Genomic DNA, 15,909 nt, shown 5'->3' with positions numbered 1-15,909 from the left:
GATATGTAACTTAACAAGAGGGAATCCGTTTTGTGTTGAAGGAAGTTTCATTATGTACCTTTGAACCAGATTTTATACATTTTCTTACAAGTATTTGTACTCTCACTGAAATTCAGACTGTGAGGACTTTTGCCACTTCTGGATATGATGGAGTCTACATTGTGTGCATTAGCCAATTCGCACGCACAACTCTCCACTGAATGTCTCTTCAAAGTGGATTTTTGTCGATTCTTGCGCAGACTTTTTAATTAATCAGGCTACACTACAAAGCAACTTCATTTGTGTCAAATACATTTCCGAGCAATAAAGAGAAATTGGATAGTTTCCCAAAAGCACAACAAATTGTTGATACACAGTGGTTGGAAATCTCCGATACAGTCAGATGCAAAGATAGCTCCAGATTGGTTTAGATCAAGACCTGACTTTCACTGGGTGCAGTGCTTCGCCATTGAGAGCCAATCTAATAATCCAGATCTGGATTAGTTCTACTGTCCCAGCTGGTCTGCGGCCAGGAATAGAGATGGGATTAGCCCAGCTGGGTGAGGTCTGGAAGAGGGTCAGATAAGTGTTGTTCTCATTTACAGAGTCAAACGTGAAAGGCAAAAAAAAAAAAACAGTTAAATTACTTCCACTGGGTTTAATCAGTTCTTTGTGCCATCACACACACACACACACACAAACACACACACACCCAATCAATCAATCAACTGCTAAAAACTCAAGACAAGGTCATGATGAGGGGCAGTCCGTTCCAGCATGGGACAGGACAGCCAGCAGGGACAACCGTCAGTGGGAAATCTTCATGTTTCTGAAGCTCGAGTTGTCCCTAAAACAGAACACAGAAATTCAATCTGGATGTTGATGCAAAACAGAAATAAATAAAGGTTAATGATGAGCAAGGTCAATTTAGCGTATGGTAATGCTAACGTTAGCGCACCTTGATCAGTAGGAGTAATCTCAAGAATGGTCTTTTAGGTCCGAAAAAGTCAGAAATCTGAAAATTCTCATCCCCGAGTCATTGCAGCATTCATACCTGAGGCTGTCATTGTGGGTCTTGTACTCCATGATGGTGCTGGCAGGAAGGTTGAGAACCCGTCTTAAAGTGTCTCTGATTCTGGCCGTGGTGGTTTGATCGTTGGATGTCCTGTTCCAGATTGAAAGGAAGTCCTCCTGGCACACACAAACGGTTCATTTCGCTTGGACAGACGCTTCTGCCGGCTGCAAATTAACCAGGGACCAGAGACCAGGTCCTGATCAGAAACAGCTTTTATTTCAGTCTACAGACATACATCGCTTTTCGACCATAAGTCGTTTCAGGAGGCCATTTGAAAAACGATTTGTTCGAAAACCGAAGCCACACTCTTTTAAAAAAATATCTTTATTGAACACGTCTGCCCACAATGGAACGCTACCCCAGGAAGCGTCACTTCCTCGAGTAAGGAAGGCGAGAGAAGTCAAGTGGCGCATTCAAGTGCGCTCAGTTTGGTCGAGAACCGATTTTCCGTCGTAATGCGAGGCATAAAAATAAATAAATAATATTTTTGGGTCAAAAACTGATTTGGTCGAGAAAAGAGACGTTTGAAAACCGAGGTTTAACTGTCTTCCCTCTCGTGTCAAAATAATATTTTCATCATGAACATGATGGCACTCTAGTCAATTATTTGATCCAATTATATCGAAACACCAATACCATGCAAATCTCTTGGAGCGCCATCATACAAAAATGTCACAAAAAGTAGAGATGTTCCAATCACGCTTTTTATCACCCTAGTCCGAATCCGAGTCTTTGGTTTTTAGTATCTGACGACACCAAGTTCCGATCTGATACTTAGGCACCGCAATAAGAAAATGAGAGCATGCATTCGACTTTACAATACAGACACGTATATAGATCAATTTGCATATGACGTTAAACATTGATGGACCGTTCCACCAAATCAGCGTCAATTGCTTTTTTTTTTATAACACTCTCAAAATAAACCCAAAGATCTGTATGTTTTCCTCTCTTTTTTTAAGCACTAAAATTGATTATGGACATATTGTGTTATTTTTTTGCCCTATGTCCTTTTTTGGTACAGAAACTCCTTGTGGGTTTTTCAGCATTAGAATTATGAAATACAGGAACTATGGCTTACATCAAATTGAATGTCAATCTAATAATTATCAATGCGGAAGATGTTTTAAAAAAAAGTTTGTGTAATTGCCTCGGTACGCAAACTAATTACATCCGCATAAACTGCTGTTAGTGGCAGAACCCCAATCGTTTTCTCATACCTGGAAGCGTATCGATACGACGGCACCGCAAATTTCCTCCCCCACCATGAACTGCTCCCCCACCATGGCGAGAATGATGTTCTCCCAGAATCGGCTCGCAAGACCTTTCCGAAGCCGGATGATCCACTTGCCCCCGCTGCGGTTACACTCGTCCTGAAAGGAGAACGACGACGCAATTTTGAGGTCAGTCTGTGCTTTATGACAGACAACAGCCCGCTGGCTAACGAGCAGAATCTTTGCCACCCGGAAATTATATTTGTGACGCCAAACATCCATCCTTACCTCCCACATAGGTTTGATGCCCTCCTTAAACAGATGGAAGTCACTGGGTCCAGTCAGGTCTCCTGGACGCAACAGATGACTGTAGAACTTCCAGAACTGTTCCACCTGGCACTCAGACACACAAAAAGAACGGAAATCCAGAGAAGCAAAACGATTTGAGCGTGCTTGTATGTGTGTGTGTGTGTGTGTATACACACCGACGCCACAGTGCCTATCCGTCGGATGTTTTGTTCATAATTCTGCGTGCTCGTAGGACGACTTCTTCGGCTGTACCAAAATGTGTAGTTGTACTGGAGAGGATGTTCTCCGGGGGCTGGACTCACCGTCTGCACACAAAGACACATGACAGACGCATACGCACAGACGGAGAGCGCGCAGGCAGAACGCTGTGGTGACGTCACCTTGCTGCGAGTGTTGTTGTTGTTGTTGTTGGCAACTTCGCCGTTGTCATGACGACATCTGGTTTCTTCCACCTCTACTACATTTGGACTGCAAATGCAAATGTGGAGCGACAGTGTTATTATTTGCCTTATGAGAGATGTCAGTATTTGAGAAACATTGAACATTGGCTCATCGATAGTTTCTTTTCTAATCCTTTCATAAGCAATACAAAAAAGGTTTGCATTTAATATTTCCTTTTGCAACGCGTGTCTTCATCAAATGTCCAGTGCTGTTGGAAAAATGCGTGTGTGTGTGTGTGGTGGTGGTGGGTGGGGGGGGGGGGGAATACTTCCAGATTTTATTTTGTTTGTATCATTTTGTATGATTTCGTTGTTGTTCTCACGCGGATATGGCAAAAATTATGAGACAATAGCACAATGATTATAACGATTTTTGTCTCGTCTGTGTACGGTGCAACTGCACAACTTTATTTGAGGAGTACAAGAGCAAAATGAGTGTTTTATTTATAATTATTAACAATTTTGATCAAACGGTTCAGCTAGCATCCTTAAAGATGAGTTATTTGCTTTCTTTAATGTGCTCTACTCATTAATGAGACGGACTTTAGGTTTCCAAACGTCGCAAATAACATGGTGGCAAAGCGGAAAACAACGCGATGATAAAAACAATGACAAATGTAATATAGCAATAATGTATTTTTTTAATTCAGCGTTGTGTCGGTCTGTGCTTGAATTTGGCAAACTCCCTGCTGAAGCTGCACCTGTGACTTCTCACTACGCTAACAGCTGCTAACTTTTTGGATATTTTTCTTTCGTCTATTGCTCAGATTCAGTTGTGTCTTACCACTCCAGCATGTCCATTCCTTTTCTGACGGATTCCCTGCAACTTCCCGGAGTTTAGCTACGTCCTTTTGTTGTCGCTTTTACAACTTTATTTGTTGTCGTGACTCTGCTCCCGTCATAATTCGCTTCCTGTAGTGGCCAAGGAACGCGCATGCGCGATAACAAGCGTACACGCGAGATTTCGTCTCAACGACGACGTAAAATTACTTCACAGTATCACTAAAAATCCGGTTATTAAAACATATGTGGCTTAATGAAACGTTTAGTTGAGACAGTAGTGGGGGCAAAGTCATTCAAATGCGACAATAAAAGGAACAAAATCGTTGTTTTTAATCACGTGGTTATGTTCAGACAGGACAACCCAAATCACATGACATCATACATCATGATTGGTTGCACACAAACGAAGGTGATTGGAAGAGAGAAGATTTGTGAGGAAAGTACAGTACATAAAAAAATCACTAAGACAAACTGTTTGTGAAGTCAGAAACTAATTGAATAGAAAAAAACACCATTGTGACACCGGACTTACTTTGGCTGCCAACAAATACAACAATAGACTCGTAATTTTGTCACATTTTGATTATCACTTTTGTTTGGAGTGAGGGGGTAAAAATAAAAAAAACCTGATACACTTATGAGGATAAACTCATATTTTTTCAGCAAACATATTTACAGTCATAATCCTTTGTGAATAAATTCAGGGTTTTCCAATACACGATATTAAAGTTAAAATGTAACGAAGGAAGGAAATCCTGCACAATTTCTCCTCACACTATTACACTTTTTATTCTAGTCCCCCCCAAAAAACAACTTCATTCCTTTGTCAAATTTACTTGATCATACATAGTCTGATCAGAGTTTACATAAATCCAAGGTAGGGAGAAATAATTGTCTTGTGTATATTTTGTTGGCGTACCTTTCCTCATACGTAGATATGCACTTATTTTTTAAAATGATATGAAATATTGTCTTATTGCAAATTATTTTTGCGGACTCTCCAGCTACAGCTTGTGCACTAGGGTGGTGAGGAAACCCCAGTTTGAGAGCCGCTGGACTAAATGACAGAAGTGCCAGCCAAGGTTCCAGGATATGGTGAAAGTGAGTGCATAAATAAATAAATAGATAGATAAATATATATATAAATAAATGGCTTGATTGAGGTTAGGCAAGGTAGACTGAGATTCTGGTGGGCTGACGTCAAACTGCGAGGGCGCTGTGATTGTTCAGCAACTTTGGGTGCGAAGTGGTGCAAAACCGTGTGTGGTCAGAGTCATGACTGCGGTGCGTTGACGGTTGCAGCCTTGCGCGTTCCACGCCGCGCGGCTACTTGTTGTCGATTCGTAGCTTGAAGGACACACGGCCGGCGAATTTGTCTCGCTCGCTGCCGGGAGCGAGCGTGTTGGAGGTGATTTTGCACTCAACGTCGATGTCGGTGTTGAGAGAGGCGTTCAGGAACTTGACGGCCACCAGCGGCTGAGTGTAGTTCACCTGACACACACACACACACACAGGAAGCACAACATGTATATCGACTTATAACAGTGGAGGGCTGTGCATTTGGTACCCGGGCCTTGATTTTGATTGACGCCACTATCATGTCGCTGTTAAACAAATCATCAATATTATTCAAAATACCAACATGACAGCATGCAAAAGTGCCCTGTACATCCTCTGGAGCGACTCTTAATCAACATTTTTGCAATATTGAGACAAGAACATCATAAATATGTGCAAATATTTTAAATATTATAGATCACATTCACCAGAGATGCAGAATATGAAATGTAGTCACGTGTGTGGATCACTACTGACGTGTTTTGCGAGTCAAACTGTGAAACAATCGAGAAGAAGTCAAAATGCTGACGATATGGCGGGACTGCCAGCTTTTAAATTTGAAACATAATTGGTTAGAAAAACACTTGCATTACTCATATACTTGAAGTCACAAGGGCCAGAATGACTGACTCTGAAAACTCTGGGCAGATTAGATTGACGTGGCAACACAGAAGCTGAAATCTCATTGGCGGGGGAAAAAAAAGTGGGAAAGCGTGAGAAGGGCCATAAAATGAAGAGAACAGGTTGTTGGCAATACAATGGAACAAATATTCAAATTCAGAGTGTGAACGCAAGTCGGTGCTTCTGTCAGGGACAAGCAATCTAACTTCAATGTAAGAAGGTGGAATGACTTGTTGATTTGTGTCACCTGAGCTTTCTTGCCATAATAAGGGTAATACATGAGGTTGAAGCTTCCATTTGGTGGATAATAAGCCAGAGGTCCCATCTTGTCGCTGTCTTCCCTCTGTGTGCGCACACACACACACACACACACACGAATGGCATTTGATTGGTCAAACAGGAAATAACCATTTCCAAGTCCTCCATTAAACATTTAAGGTGCTTCTGAGAGAGACTCCCGTCAAGGCTAAAAGCGGCTTCCTCTTATCTACGTATGAGCGAGTGTTCCAATTCAAGGACTGACTTCAATTTGAAGTCTACATAGCGAGTTCTAGTAAGCTCGGCAAGGTTCTACTGGTCTTACCAACTCATCTTCTCCCACTTTGTACAACTGAGGAAGAGAGGAGAAGTGGAGGGACACACGCGTTGTGTACACAAAGAGACCGACAGATGTGCATACAGACAAATGAGTAGACAGGCAGGCCTACTTTGGCTGCACAGGTGACAAAAGGAGATTGTCCATCCTTTCCCGGAAGCATCCCGATCACCTGCAGGTAGAAAAACAGGACCGTGTTAGAATCTGTGTTTGTCTTAAAGGCAAATATTTGGGGAGATCTACTTCTGAATTGCTTGAACGCAAACACGGCGCTACCTTAACTTATGAGTTTATTTCATTTCGTGAGGAATCTTATCGCGTTACTCATTTGACACCTGTCTCAAAATCATCCATCCCCACCAAAATGAATAGAAAAATCCTGAATCCGTTTCAGCCCTAAACAAGTCACCCCGCTGTTGCTGTGTGGCTCATTTGCATGAGACAAAAAAATGGTCTTCAAAATAAAAATTACAAACAAAACTAATGAAATGAGGGGAAAAAACAACTTTGTTTAAATGATAGAACAAGAAAACCCACCGTAGCTAGCCTTCAAACGAGCGCACAGTATTAATACAAAACCTGCAGTTACTAAATAAGGATGAAGCAGACATAGTTTGCCTTAGAGCCCCCCCTGGTGGCTCGCTTGTGTATCGACGTCATGAAAGGCAAAGACGACTGCCAAGATTCAACCTCCTGTGGAGAATATGTGTGGCGACAACCATTCACAAGGTTTCAACATACCCGGTTGAGTTTGATCAGCACGCAGGGCTGCCCTCGGCTGTAACCATAGGAAGGATCGGGAGACCCCGAGCATTCCTCCAACATTGAGCGATTGAATTGACAGGAGCGCTTGGGATTATTCCTCACCTGTCGACAGACAAACAGATAGATGAGGTGAGACTGATACATAGAGGTGGGTGACAGGGTTTACCTCTCCACTGTCCTCCTGGATGAAGTACTGGTCGGGGAGGCAGTCGTCATTCATCTGGACCTGCTGGGTGTCGTCGTAGGCTACAGACAGAAATTTAGAAATAAGAGTGCAATTTGTAATTAAATCTCAGGTTGTCGTTTCGCGCAAGTTCCACGGTACTGACGCAAAAAAATCACCGATAAAATTCAAGTTTAGAAAACGTGTTGGCACGCAGTGCCGATTTCTGGCAGATGTGTCACCAAAATAAAATTAGGAAATTGCTATGGGAGATTTAAAAATATCTTTTAAATGTAGCATCAATGCCAAAGGGGAAAATAGTCTCACTAAAACTCAGTTCAGTGGAACAATGCAAAATTCAGCGCTGACACCCAGTGATGATGTCAGCTTTCTTAAAAATTATGACATTGAAAATTTAAGATTTTTTTAGCAGTTTCTGCTTTTATTTCAAATTAAGTTCATTGTTTTTTTTCTGCGGCAAACTCTGTACAATAATCCGAAAGGAGAACAGATTATGTTGACAATTATTTTTATTTTATTTATAATGTCGCTAATTATTCATATATATTTTTTCAAATTATTATATATTTGTTTCCAAATAGTGTATCACCAACCTTTTTGAAAGTGAGATCTACTTCTTCGTGGACTGATTCATATAAAAGGGATATCAATTTTATACGCACACTTCTGAAAGAACACATTCGTTAAAATGACCTTGATTTATCTTATCGGTGAATGATATTTGACACTTGTACACGATTTCTCCCAATAATTATAAACAAATATTTCACATGGTAAGAAACAGATAAATATCAATCTGCAACAATTGATGTCTATAAATCTCTGCAAATGTTAACGTTTACAAATGATAACTTCATGAGTGGGCTATTATCAACTTTGGTGACCCCTGTACTTGAGATACCACTAAAAATGGAGTTCCAAAGTTATTTTTCCCCCTTTTCATCCAAAATTGCGTTGCATTGGTTAGGGGTACTCAGCTGGGGGAAAAAAATCACAAAAAAAGGGTTGAGAAACACTTTTCTATTGCATAAAACTTGACATTGGTGTTAGTATTGGAACTTTATAACCATCAAACTTAAAAACACACTTGAGGTCAAACGTTGGACAGCCACAAACACTGTCATGAAAATGCAGATTTTCAACTGGAAAACACACGAGACTGGTCAAGTCATGCACATCGCGTCCTCAAATTGGCCGATTTTGCTGTTTTGAGTCACAACCACCGGAATCATAAGGCAACAATCAATGGCGGGATGTCTTACGAGTCAAAAAGGAGTCGAGATTCTGCACAAAGCCTTCCCAGCTTTTCGTCTCCGTCAGGGAGTAGGTGAGCTCCAGCTGATTGCCCTTCGGACGAATCATCATCCCTGAAAGACGCCGACAACAGATTCGACCAATCACGGGCCGGAATTTATCAACTGATTGCAATTACGTCCCCTCCGTTACCTGGTGTGGCGAGGCGGTCCTGCCAGGTGGGTTTGTAGTCGTCCAGCGTCAGCAGCATGATGTACATGGTGAGCGTGAACATCCCGGCCAGGAACAGGTAGAAGACCAGGTAGAAAAGCAGGATCAGACCTAACGAGGGGGTGGGCCGAACTCATTATTTGGGTCCGGGGGGGGGGGGGCGTCTCCCCTCCCCAGTCATCCTTCTAATGTCTATAATCCTCTTGTGTTGTTAAGCACCCCCTGCCGCCGATGACCCAGTTCAGAAAGAATGGAGGGGGAGGGTGCCACGGGTGTTTGTTTTTTTCACTTATTGATACTTTTGAGCCAGCGGCAGACCAAAATCCTCTTATTGCTGAAATCCAACGTCGAATTAACAGCGGTGCTTTCCCGCCCGTGCATCGTCTTTGTTCTTTCATTCCAGGATGGCCAAAAGTAATCAGGAATTCCATGGAAAGGGTCTTCAAGAGGAGCCCCGTGGGCGCCCACGTGGCTCCTGACTCGCAGGTCTCGTACAGACTTAAATTCATTAAAAGTGTTGCCGTGTGCTGAAGATTAACACGTTGGGACTAACAGGATTGCCGCAATCCTTGCACTGATCTCACACAGCAGAACTGGACCTGCTCCAGGCCCGACGAGTAAAAGCCTTTCATTTCCACTTTCACCCACTGCAACGCTTTCAAACACAGGTGTCAAACTTTGGATCTCCAGGGCCGCTCTCCTACATGTTTTGGGATGCTTCCCTCCTCCAACACGCCCGACTGAAATTATCAGCCCAACAGCAAGCTCTGCAGAAACCTGAACACAATCCTGAGCATTTGAACCGGGTGCGTTGGAGGAGGGAAACATCTAAAACATGCGGGACAGCTGCCCTCGAGGACCAAAGTTTGACACCTGTGCTTTAACCCTAAACTTCCGCAAACCAAGACGCAATTGTAGTATAGGTGGTAATGCATGATACAGAGACCTACAAAAACAATTTTATCCATATGACACAATTTCAATATGTACATGTTTAGGAAAAGACGTTTTTGAACAAACACAATTGCAAGCATGAAATACTGTATATTAAAAAAAGGTACGACTTATCTGTTTTACATGTAATACAATATGTTCCTTAAAAGGGGCGGGGCCTGGTCAGATGGCACTCGAGTGTCTGAACGCAAGCTGAGGCCTACAGCAGCTCCTTTGTCAATGTGCTTTAACTGTTCAGACGGCATCTCGGATAGCAATGGTGGATAAACGTCAAATTACACCTATTTAATTCACATTCTTTTTCTATTAAATAGGTCATGGATATTTATGTTGAAACGCGAAAACAATAAAATCAGTCGCATGGCGTTTCAGAGTACGCAACACAGTTATGTGACGGACACACTTCACGAGCGCCGGTCCTCGGAAGTATGGAAAATGTTTCAACAGATTACAATGCACTCAACCGCGTCCCGACAAATAATCCTGATTAAAGTACACACACACTCACACGCACACACTGCTTTCTGCGCTCCGCTACATGCGTTTGTTCATCTGTGTGTATGTGTGTGTGTGTCCTTCAGCTCCCATCAAGGCCAAAGTGCCGCTACATTGGTGCATGCTGGGATGTATGACATCATCACAGGGGGTTATGCAAAGAGTGGATGTCCTTATGTTTATGTGTGTGTGTGTGTGTTTTGCAAAAAAGAAATAACGTGAGATCCACCAGGGGGCAGCTTCCGCATCGGTGGGCATTAAAAAAACTAAACCTCAACCAGCATCCAAATCCGCATATTCCGATAACTGATTGAAAAACAAAAATGACACAATTCCTCCAACGTGTCATTGACTATGACACTTACGTGATTACATAAAATGCAATTTCAAGTCAAGCGTGACTTTTTTTTTTTGGTCTTTTTCGGCACGCTATTTGGTGTGCGCGTGCGCGCGACTCACCCCAGCTGGCCGCGGTTCGACCCAGCACCTCGTGCGTGCGCGGGTTCCAGAAGAACTCACGCCACTCGCCCGAACCCTTGCGGTCGCCCTGCTTGGCGGCGGACATGATGAAGAGGAGGAGGTAGAGGATGAAGGCCCGGCGAAAGGACGAGACGAGAGTCGAGCGATGATGAAGATGGCGATGGCGGAGGTGAGAAGGATGCTCTGGGAGGAGGGAGACACGGACGGAGAACGAGAGTGGAAGGGGACGGGATGGCGTCACTTGCGTCGTACCTCCCAGCGTGACGTCACATACGCCGCTCTCTGCGCCTGCGCCCAAACGACGTCACGCGCGTGATGATTGGGGCTGGGGGGGGGGGGGGGGGGGCGAGTGAGAACACCGAGTGACATTTAACATCCACAATATATATTTTTTTTAAATTGCATGAAACGTTTTACACAACATTGTCATGTTATTGTTGTATGTTAAGCTCCACGAGTTCTCTCAGCCCGCCTCAGATTTCAAGGTCGGTCCTCATTAAAAGCGGACAAATGGTCTCCTGTGAGCATCTCTCAAGGTACCCTGTTTCATATTTAATTCGGTCCACTTCATCGAGTGCGTCAAACGAAATGGGTTGGTTATGTGAATGGACAGCGAACCCACTTGATAATTGTTTGGTTGAACCGAACTAAAATGGCCTGTAACTGCGTATACTTGAGCTCTCTGTAACATTCATTTTCAGACGCCGATCGCGTAGCTGCTCAACATAAAGTACAGTAAGTGCCCAAATTAAAATACAATAGTCGATTGCGGTACGATTACCGCTCAAAGATCCAACTTCTTTTTACCATATTAACACTGTCTGGACTGAAGTCCCGATCAATTTCTGATATTTTCACAGAACAAAACATTTTCAAGGGACAACAAACTCACTGGAATGGTAGTATGTATTTCACAGAGTCAAAAACTAAATAAAATGGCTAATAGGAAAGTAGTAATTGACATTTTGACAGTTTGCAAAAAGGCAACATAAACTCCAGTGTCCTTGCACTTCTGCAACATTAAAATCATGTCATCTGTAAGCCACTTAGTCTCAAGGGACACGTTGTCAAATAAATTTGAAATTACAATTAGGCGTGGGTAAATGTCTACATTTTTTGGAGCGGGCCTTTATTATTCCCAAATTTTTACTAGTCACTCCAGGGCTTGGTTCCTAACACCGAGGAATAGTTAAGGTTCTCTGCACATCATCATCGGGGACTGACGGCAGAAGCCTTCCTGACCATGCGACCAGGACAGTCGTTCGTGGGTAAAGGGTATTTTAAGGGACTTTTGAAGTGGAACCCAACCTCAACAGAGTTCAGACTAGACCAGGTACCGTCAATAGCGGATAGGTCCAAAATGTGGATTGTCTATTTCGGAATCTGCCTCCTGCAGGAGGTTTCTGGCCAGTGGTCTGCTGGTGTGAAAGTTCTGGCCCAGACATACATCTGTCCATGTGGTTCCAGACAAGCTCTGGTCCATGTGGGGCCCAGATGTTCTTCCGAGTTCATAAGGACTGATGGCAGGGTCCCTGTCCACCAACTGTCCTGGGTCAAGATGTGTCCCATCGGGTCTAGAACGGGTATCACCGAATGTGCAGGTGTCACTGTTCAGACTCATCTGCTGCTCTTGGTTCTGCTGGTTCACATGGACCAGGTCTTTCTTGTGGAACCGAACAAGGACATGGTAACCTATTCTGGCCTGGTACTGCTGCTGCTAATTGTTGACCTGAATGTGGTCTAGGTGGTTCATTTGAGCTTGGCACTGGGGTTTATTTTGAATGTGGTCCTGGTCTTGTCTGTCCGCTTGGGCGTGGCATTTGTGTTTGACATGATAAAGAGTTTGTTCCACCGAATCCGGTTAGGTAGGGCAGTCTTTGGGCTGTATGTTCATATGACTCTGTGGTTGTTTATTTTGGTTTTGGACAAGGTCTTGTTGAACGTGGTTCTCCAGAAGCTCCATCCGAGCATGGAACTGCTGATTCTTTTTGCTCTGGATCTGGTTGTGCACCTGGTTCTTTACGTCTTTCCAGTGCCGTCCCCTGAGGACAGGCTCCAGCTCCAGACATCTCTCACAGACCTCTTTACCCTTCCCAGCTGGGAGTCCTTACATGGACTGCCAGCTGTCTCCAGACAGCCTCTTTCTCTGCAGACGACCACGGACGGCGGTGGACCTTCTTTGGCACAGAAGGGGCTGAAGGACAAATGGTGATGAGACAAAGACGAAAACAGACTCAGGAGAAGACTGAATGCTACTGACAAATTTAAGTACCCACTTGTCACAGGACTTTGCGGTGTCGACTCCATTGTTGTGCTTGAGCTCTTCGACAGGACTGCGGACAGGCAAGATGGACATTTAGTACCCAGAGATGAATCGGTGTATCTTTTGTGCAATTCAAAACCAGTTGTCAGTGGTTAGGAGAAGCAACTATGTTGATTTTTTCAAGTTAGCTGTGCTTGAGTATTCAGTTTTCTGATCACTTTTCACTTTAATTTGGAATCAGGATCAACACTTTATGTTCAGGGTTAGGACTTACTCAGGACTCGATGGTCAGAGTTCTCATCGCTAATTCCGTCATCCTGGGACTTTTTTTCACCTCTCGGATGGGCCTGTGATTTCTCCCTTTGTTTTTCCTCTTCTGCTGCTGACACATCAACAATTTAAAGGAAGACCTGGACTCGGTCAGTCACCACGGCATTTCAAGGTGCTACCTGACTTTGTAATCGACAGCCTCAGGTGGTCCCAGTCCCTTCCCAGGAGGTGATAAAAGTCTTTGGCCCTGGCTGCGCTCTCCCGATCACCATTTTGAATGCTCTCCCCTACGGCAATCTCTCACACAGCCTTCAGCATGGTCTTCACCGACAGTGGGAGGCAGCTCCACTGATAACCGGATGACTTCCTGGCGGCGGCCAGTGCCAGGCTTAGGCATCCTGGAGCCAAGAGGTCCTGGAGGTTCTGAATGCCGGAGTCCAAAGACTTAGCAGCCAGGAGGAACTTGCCGAGCTTCCTCAGCTTCTGACTGATGTAGTCATACCTCATTTGGCTGCTGTCTTGGTTCCCCATCAGTTTGTTCCCATACTGACAGATAAACCAATCAGATTTTACCTGGAGGGGTGAAGGAAGGAGACTGATTGTCACGCAGAGCACAATAGCGGGCTGATGGGTAAAAAGACATGAGCCGACCTGGTGTGACACGTGGTCCAGGTTCATGCGGTGAAGAATTTCGCTGCAGCTCTCAGAGGCCACGCTGGATATGGGCAGTAGGCGAAATGCTTCGGTCTGGACTCTGCAACGCTTCCTAGGAGGTTCCGCCTGGGAAGGCCGGAACTGGTTAGACCTTGAAGTTTCATCTGAAGGATGGAGAGTTTGCGTCTCCTGGCGAGTTTGCGCAGCCCTTGCTTGTTGGCTCAGAGGAGGAAGCCTTTGATGGATCAGCTGGAGGGTGACATGAATCTTTGGATGGCTCTGAGGCCATTTTCCTACGACAAGAGACCAGGTGCTTCCAGAGGTCAGCACGCAGAAAGAAGCCGAAGCAGCGTGGGCACGGAAGGTAGTTCCTGGCATCCACTTCCTGAGAGGGTCGTCGCCAAGGGACAATCCGGCCGCTGCCCTGTCTTATCACCTGACAGATAGAACTATGAAAACACTCCAAGAAGTACACGCGCAAAATCGAGAGGGAACTGAACAATGACAGGCAAATTGCACTCTGCGATTGACACACCTACACATGATGCTGAACTCACTGCAACAAACAATTATGATCCCTTGAGTTCTTATTACAAAATGTGAAGTGCCTAATGTGTAATTTTATTGAAATCAACATAAAAAGTTTTGGGAAGTTATATTTGGTTCACCTTCATTAAATTCATAATTAAAAAGGCTGAACCTGATGTTTAACACGAACGTTTGTTAAGTATTGTACCGTTGTTACAGGTTGGTGAAGGTGGCCAGCCATCTCATTTGGAACCTGCAAACGATTTCTTTTTTTCTAAGAAAACATCGTAATCATCATTAACGCCGTGCTGTTGCTTCAACAAACCTCAATGTTGTGCTGGAAGTTGCCTCTGCAGCGCAGTTGCTCCAGCAGCAGCTGGCGCTTATTGGAACCTGTAGGCAGGACGCTCGCTGCCACAACTTCCTTTTCATCCGCGTGTTTTCTGAGCAGGTGGCGAGCAATCTTAACTTGCGGCCGGCGACAGAACATGCAGTAATGTTTCTTGTCCCACTGCCGCCACTCAACGCCCTCTTCACCATGACACCCGCCTTCTCCACTTGGCCTCTTCTCTTGCCCTTCTGAAGTCGTCTCTTTTCTTTCCTGCTGCACGGCGTTTTCTGGCTTCGCCTACCCGCGGCAGCTGCAGCACACGGGCGGGGACGAGGGCAATCTGGCTTTGGTATTTCTTTACTTGGACAGAGGCTGCAATTAAATACGGCAACCTTGGGGTTGTTCTCAGCCGCCGCCATGGGGAAAAAAAGGCCCTTCCTTCTACACAGAGGGAGCTCGTTCAAGTATACAGCGAGAAGTCCAAAATGAGATGAAGACGGAACCTTGGGATGACTTCTCTCCGATTGTTGTCATGTTTATGATTTTTTTGTGCAATTGTGTTTCCTCGCTCAACACTCCATCTAACAGCGCACCGCAAACTAAGAGAAAATGATTTTAAGTGAAACAATAACCAAGCTTCATGTTGTTTCGTTGAGAAGACAATCACAGTATTATTTACTTTGGAACCGTAACAAACGACGTCACTGAGAATGCATTGGTACAGTTCACGAACACAAGTATAAGTACTGAGTGCAAAGTGACCTAAATGGGATATATGCTGTGACTAAGCAAGATATGATTTGATTTACTTGATCATTTTGGAATGGTAATTGAGGACTTGCACAGGACAGATGCACTAACCTCTATCTATGCCATTGTTCTGACATCGCTTAACATCTTAATTGATTATGTAACATTTCTTCTAGCGAAGACGTTGGGAGCATCTTAAAAAAACAAGAGGACATGTATGAAGTAGAAAAATGAATCCTTTTTGCACAAGCAAAAACAAAAGCGGTGTAACATTTCTTGGTTTTAAAGACGTTGGGAGCACCCTATATAATAAGAGGAGTACATGTATTAACTAGAAAAATGAGTAATTTTTGCACAAGCAAAAATGAAAGCCAAAGTGTCCGATAATGGAGGCACCGTGCCGACACGCCCCCTCGT

General features: G+C 44.1%; 2 protein-coding genes across 4 annotated transcripts; both read right to left on the bottom strand.

The window, feature by feature from the left end:
- Positions 1-617: 617 nt before the first annotated feature.
- On the bottom strand, positions 618-3,969 carry LOC127599790 (eukaryotic translation initiation factor 4E type 2-like). 3 transcript variants are annotated; one of them, XM_052064041.1, is made up of 7 exons: positions 3,805-3,969; positions 2,958-3,045; positions 2,754-2,882; positions 2,557-2,661; positions 2,275-2,427; positions 1,034-1,170; positions 618-826 (listed from the first exon to the last, which is right to left on the bottom strand). In XM_052064041.1, exons 1-7 carry the CDS (start codon positions 3,816-3,818, stop codon positions 787-789), a joined length of 666 nt encoding a protein of 221 aa, XP_051920001.1. In that variant the 5' UTR covers positions 3,819-3,969; the 3' UTR covers positions 618-786. The 3 variants fall into 3 exon arrangements, with proteins under 3 accessions (XP_051920001.1, XP_051920007.1, XP_051919993.1); XM_052064047.1 differs by having other exon boundaries at positions 2,754-2,874; positions 2,953-3,045; positions 3,802-3,961; XM_052064033.1 differs by having other exon boundaries at positions 3,802-3,961.
- A 139-nt stretch (positions 3,970-4,108) lies between these two features.
- On the bottom strand, positions 4,109-10,958 carry atp1b2a (ATPase Na+/K+ transporting subunit beta 2a). Its single transcript, XM_052063995.1, has 8 exons — positions 10,676-10,958; positions 8,750-8,878; positions 8,566-8,670; positions 7,286-7,365; positions 7,096-7,221; positions 6,467-6,526; positions 6,007-6,102; positions 4,109-5,291 (listed from the first exon to the last, which is right to left on the bottom strand). The coding sequence occupies exons 1-8, from the start codon at positions 10,779-10,781 to the stop codon at positions 5,127-5,129; spliced, it is 867 nt and encodes a 288-aa protein (XP_051919955.1). The 5' UTR covers positions 10,782-10,958; the 3' UTR covers positions 4,109-5,126.
- Between the last annotated feature and the right edge of the window lie 4,951 nt (positions 10,959-15,909).

This window comes from Hippocampus zosterae, chromosome 1 (assembly GCF_025434085.1).
Source record: "Hippocampus zosterae strain Florida chromosome 1, ASM2543408v3, whole genome shotgun sequence".
Taxonomy (NCBI): Eukaryota; Metazoa; Chordata; class Actinopteri; order Syngnathiformes; family Syngnathidae; genus Hippocampus; species Hippocampus zosterae.
The sequence above is the reverse complement of the archived record's forward strand: the minus strand, read 5'-3'. Positions and strand labels throughout refer to the sequence as shown.

What these genes read in the sequence shown, in the direction of transcription:
- LOC127599790 (XM_052064033.1), bottom strand. An exon ending in GGATAGGCACTGTGGCGTCG is followed by an intron (nt 2,662 to 2,753) that starts GTGTGTATACAC and finishes TCTGAGTGCCAG; the next exon opens with GTGGAACAGTTCTGGAAGTT. An exon ending in GCATCAAACCTATGTGGGAG is followed by an intron (nt 2,428 to 2,556) that starts GTAAGGATGGAT and finishes TTCTCCTTTCAG; the next exon opens with GACGAGTGTAACCGCAGCGG.
- atp1b2a (XM_052063995.1), bottom strand. Translation starts at nt 10,781, where the DNA reads ATGTCCGCCGCCAAGCAGGGCGACCGCAAGGGTTCGGGCGAGTGGCGT. An exon ending in TCCAGGAGGACAGTGGAGAG is followed by an intron (nt 7,222 to 7,285) that starts GTAAACCCTGTC and finishes GTCTGTCGACAG; the next exon opens with GTGAGGAATAATCCCAAGCG. An exon ending in TGCTGATCAAACTCAACCGG is followed by an intron (nt 6,527 to 7,095) that starts GTATGTTGAAAC and finishes TTCTACCTGCAG; the next exon opens with GTGATCGGGATGCTTCCGGG.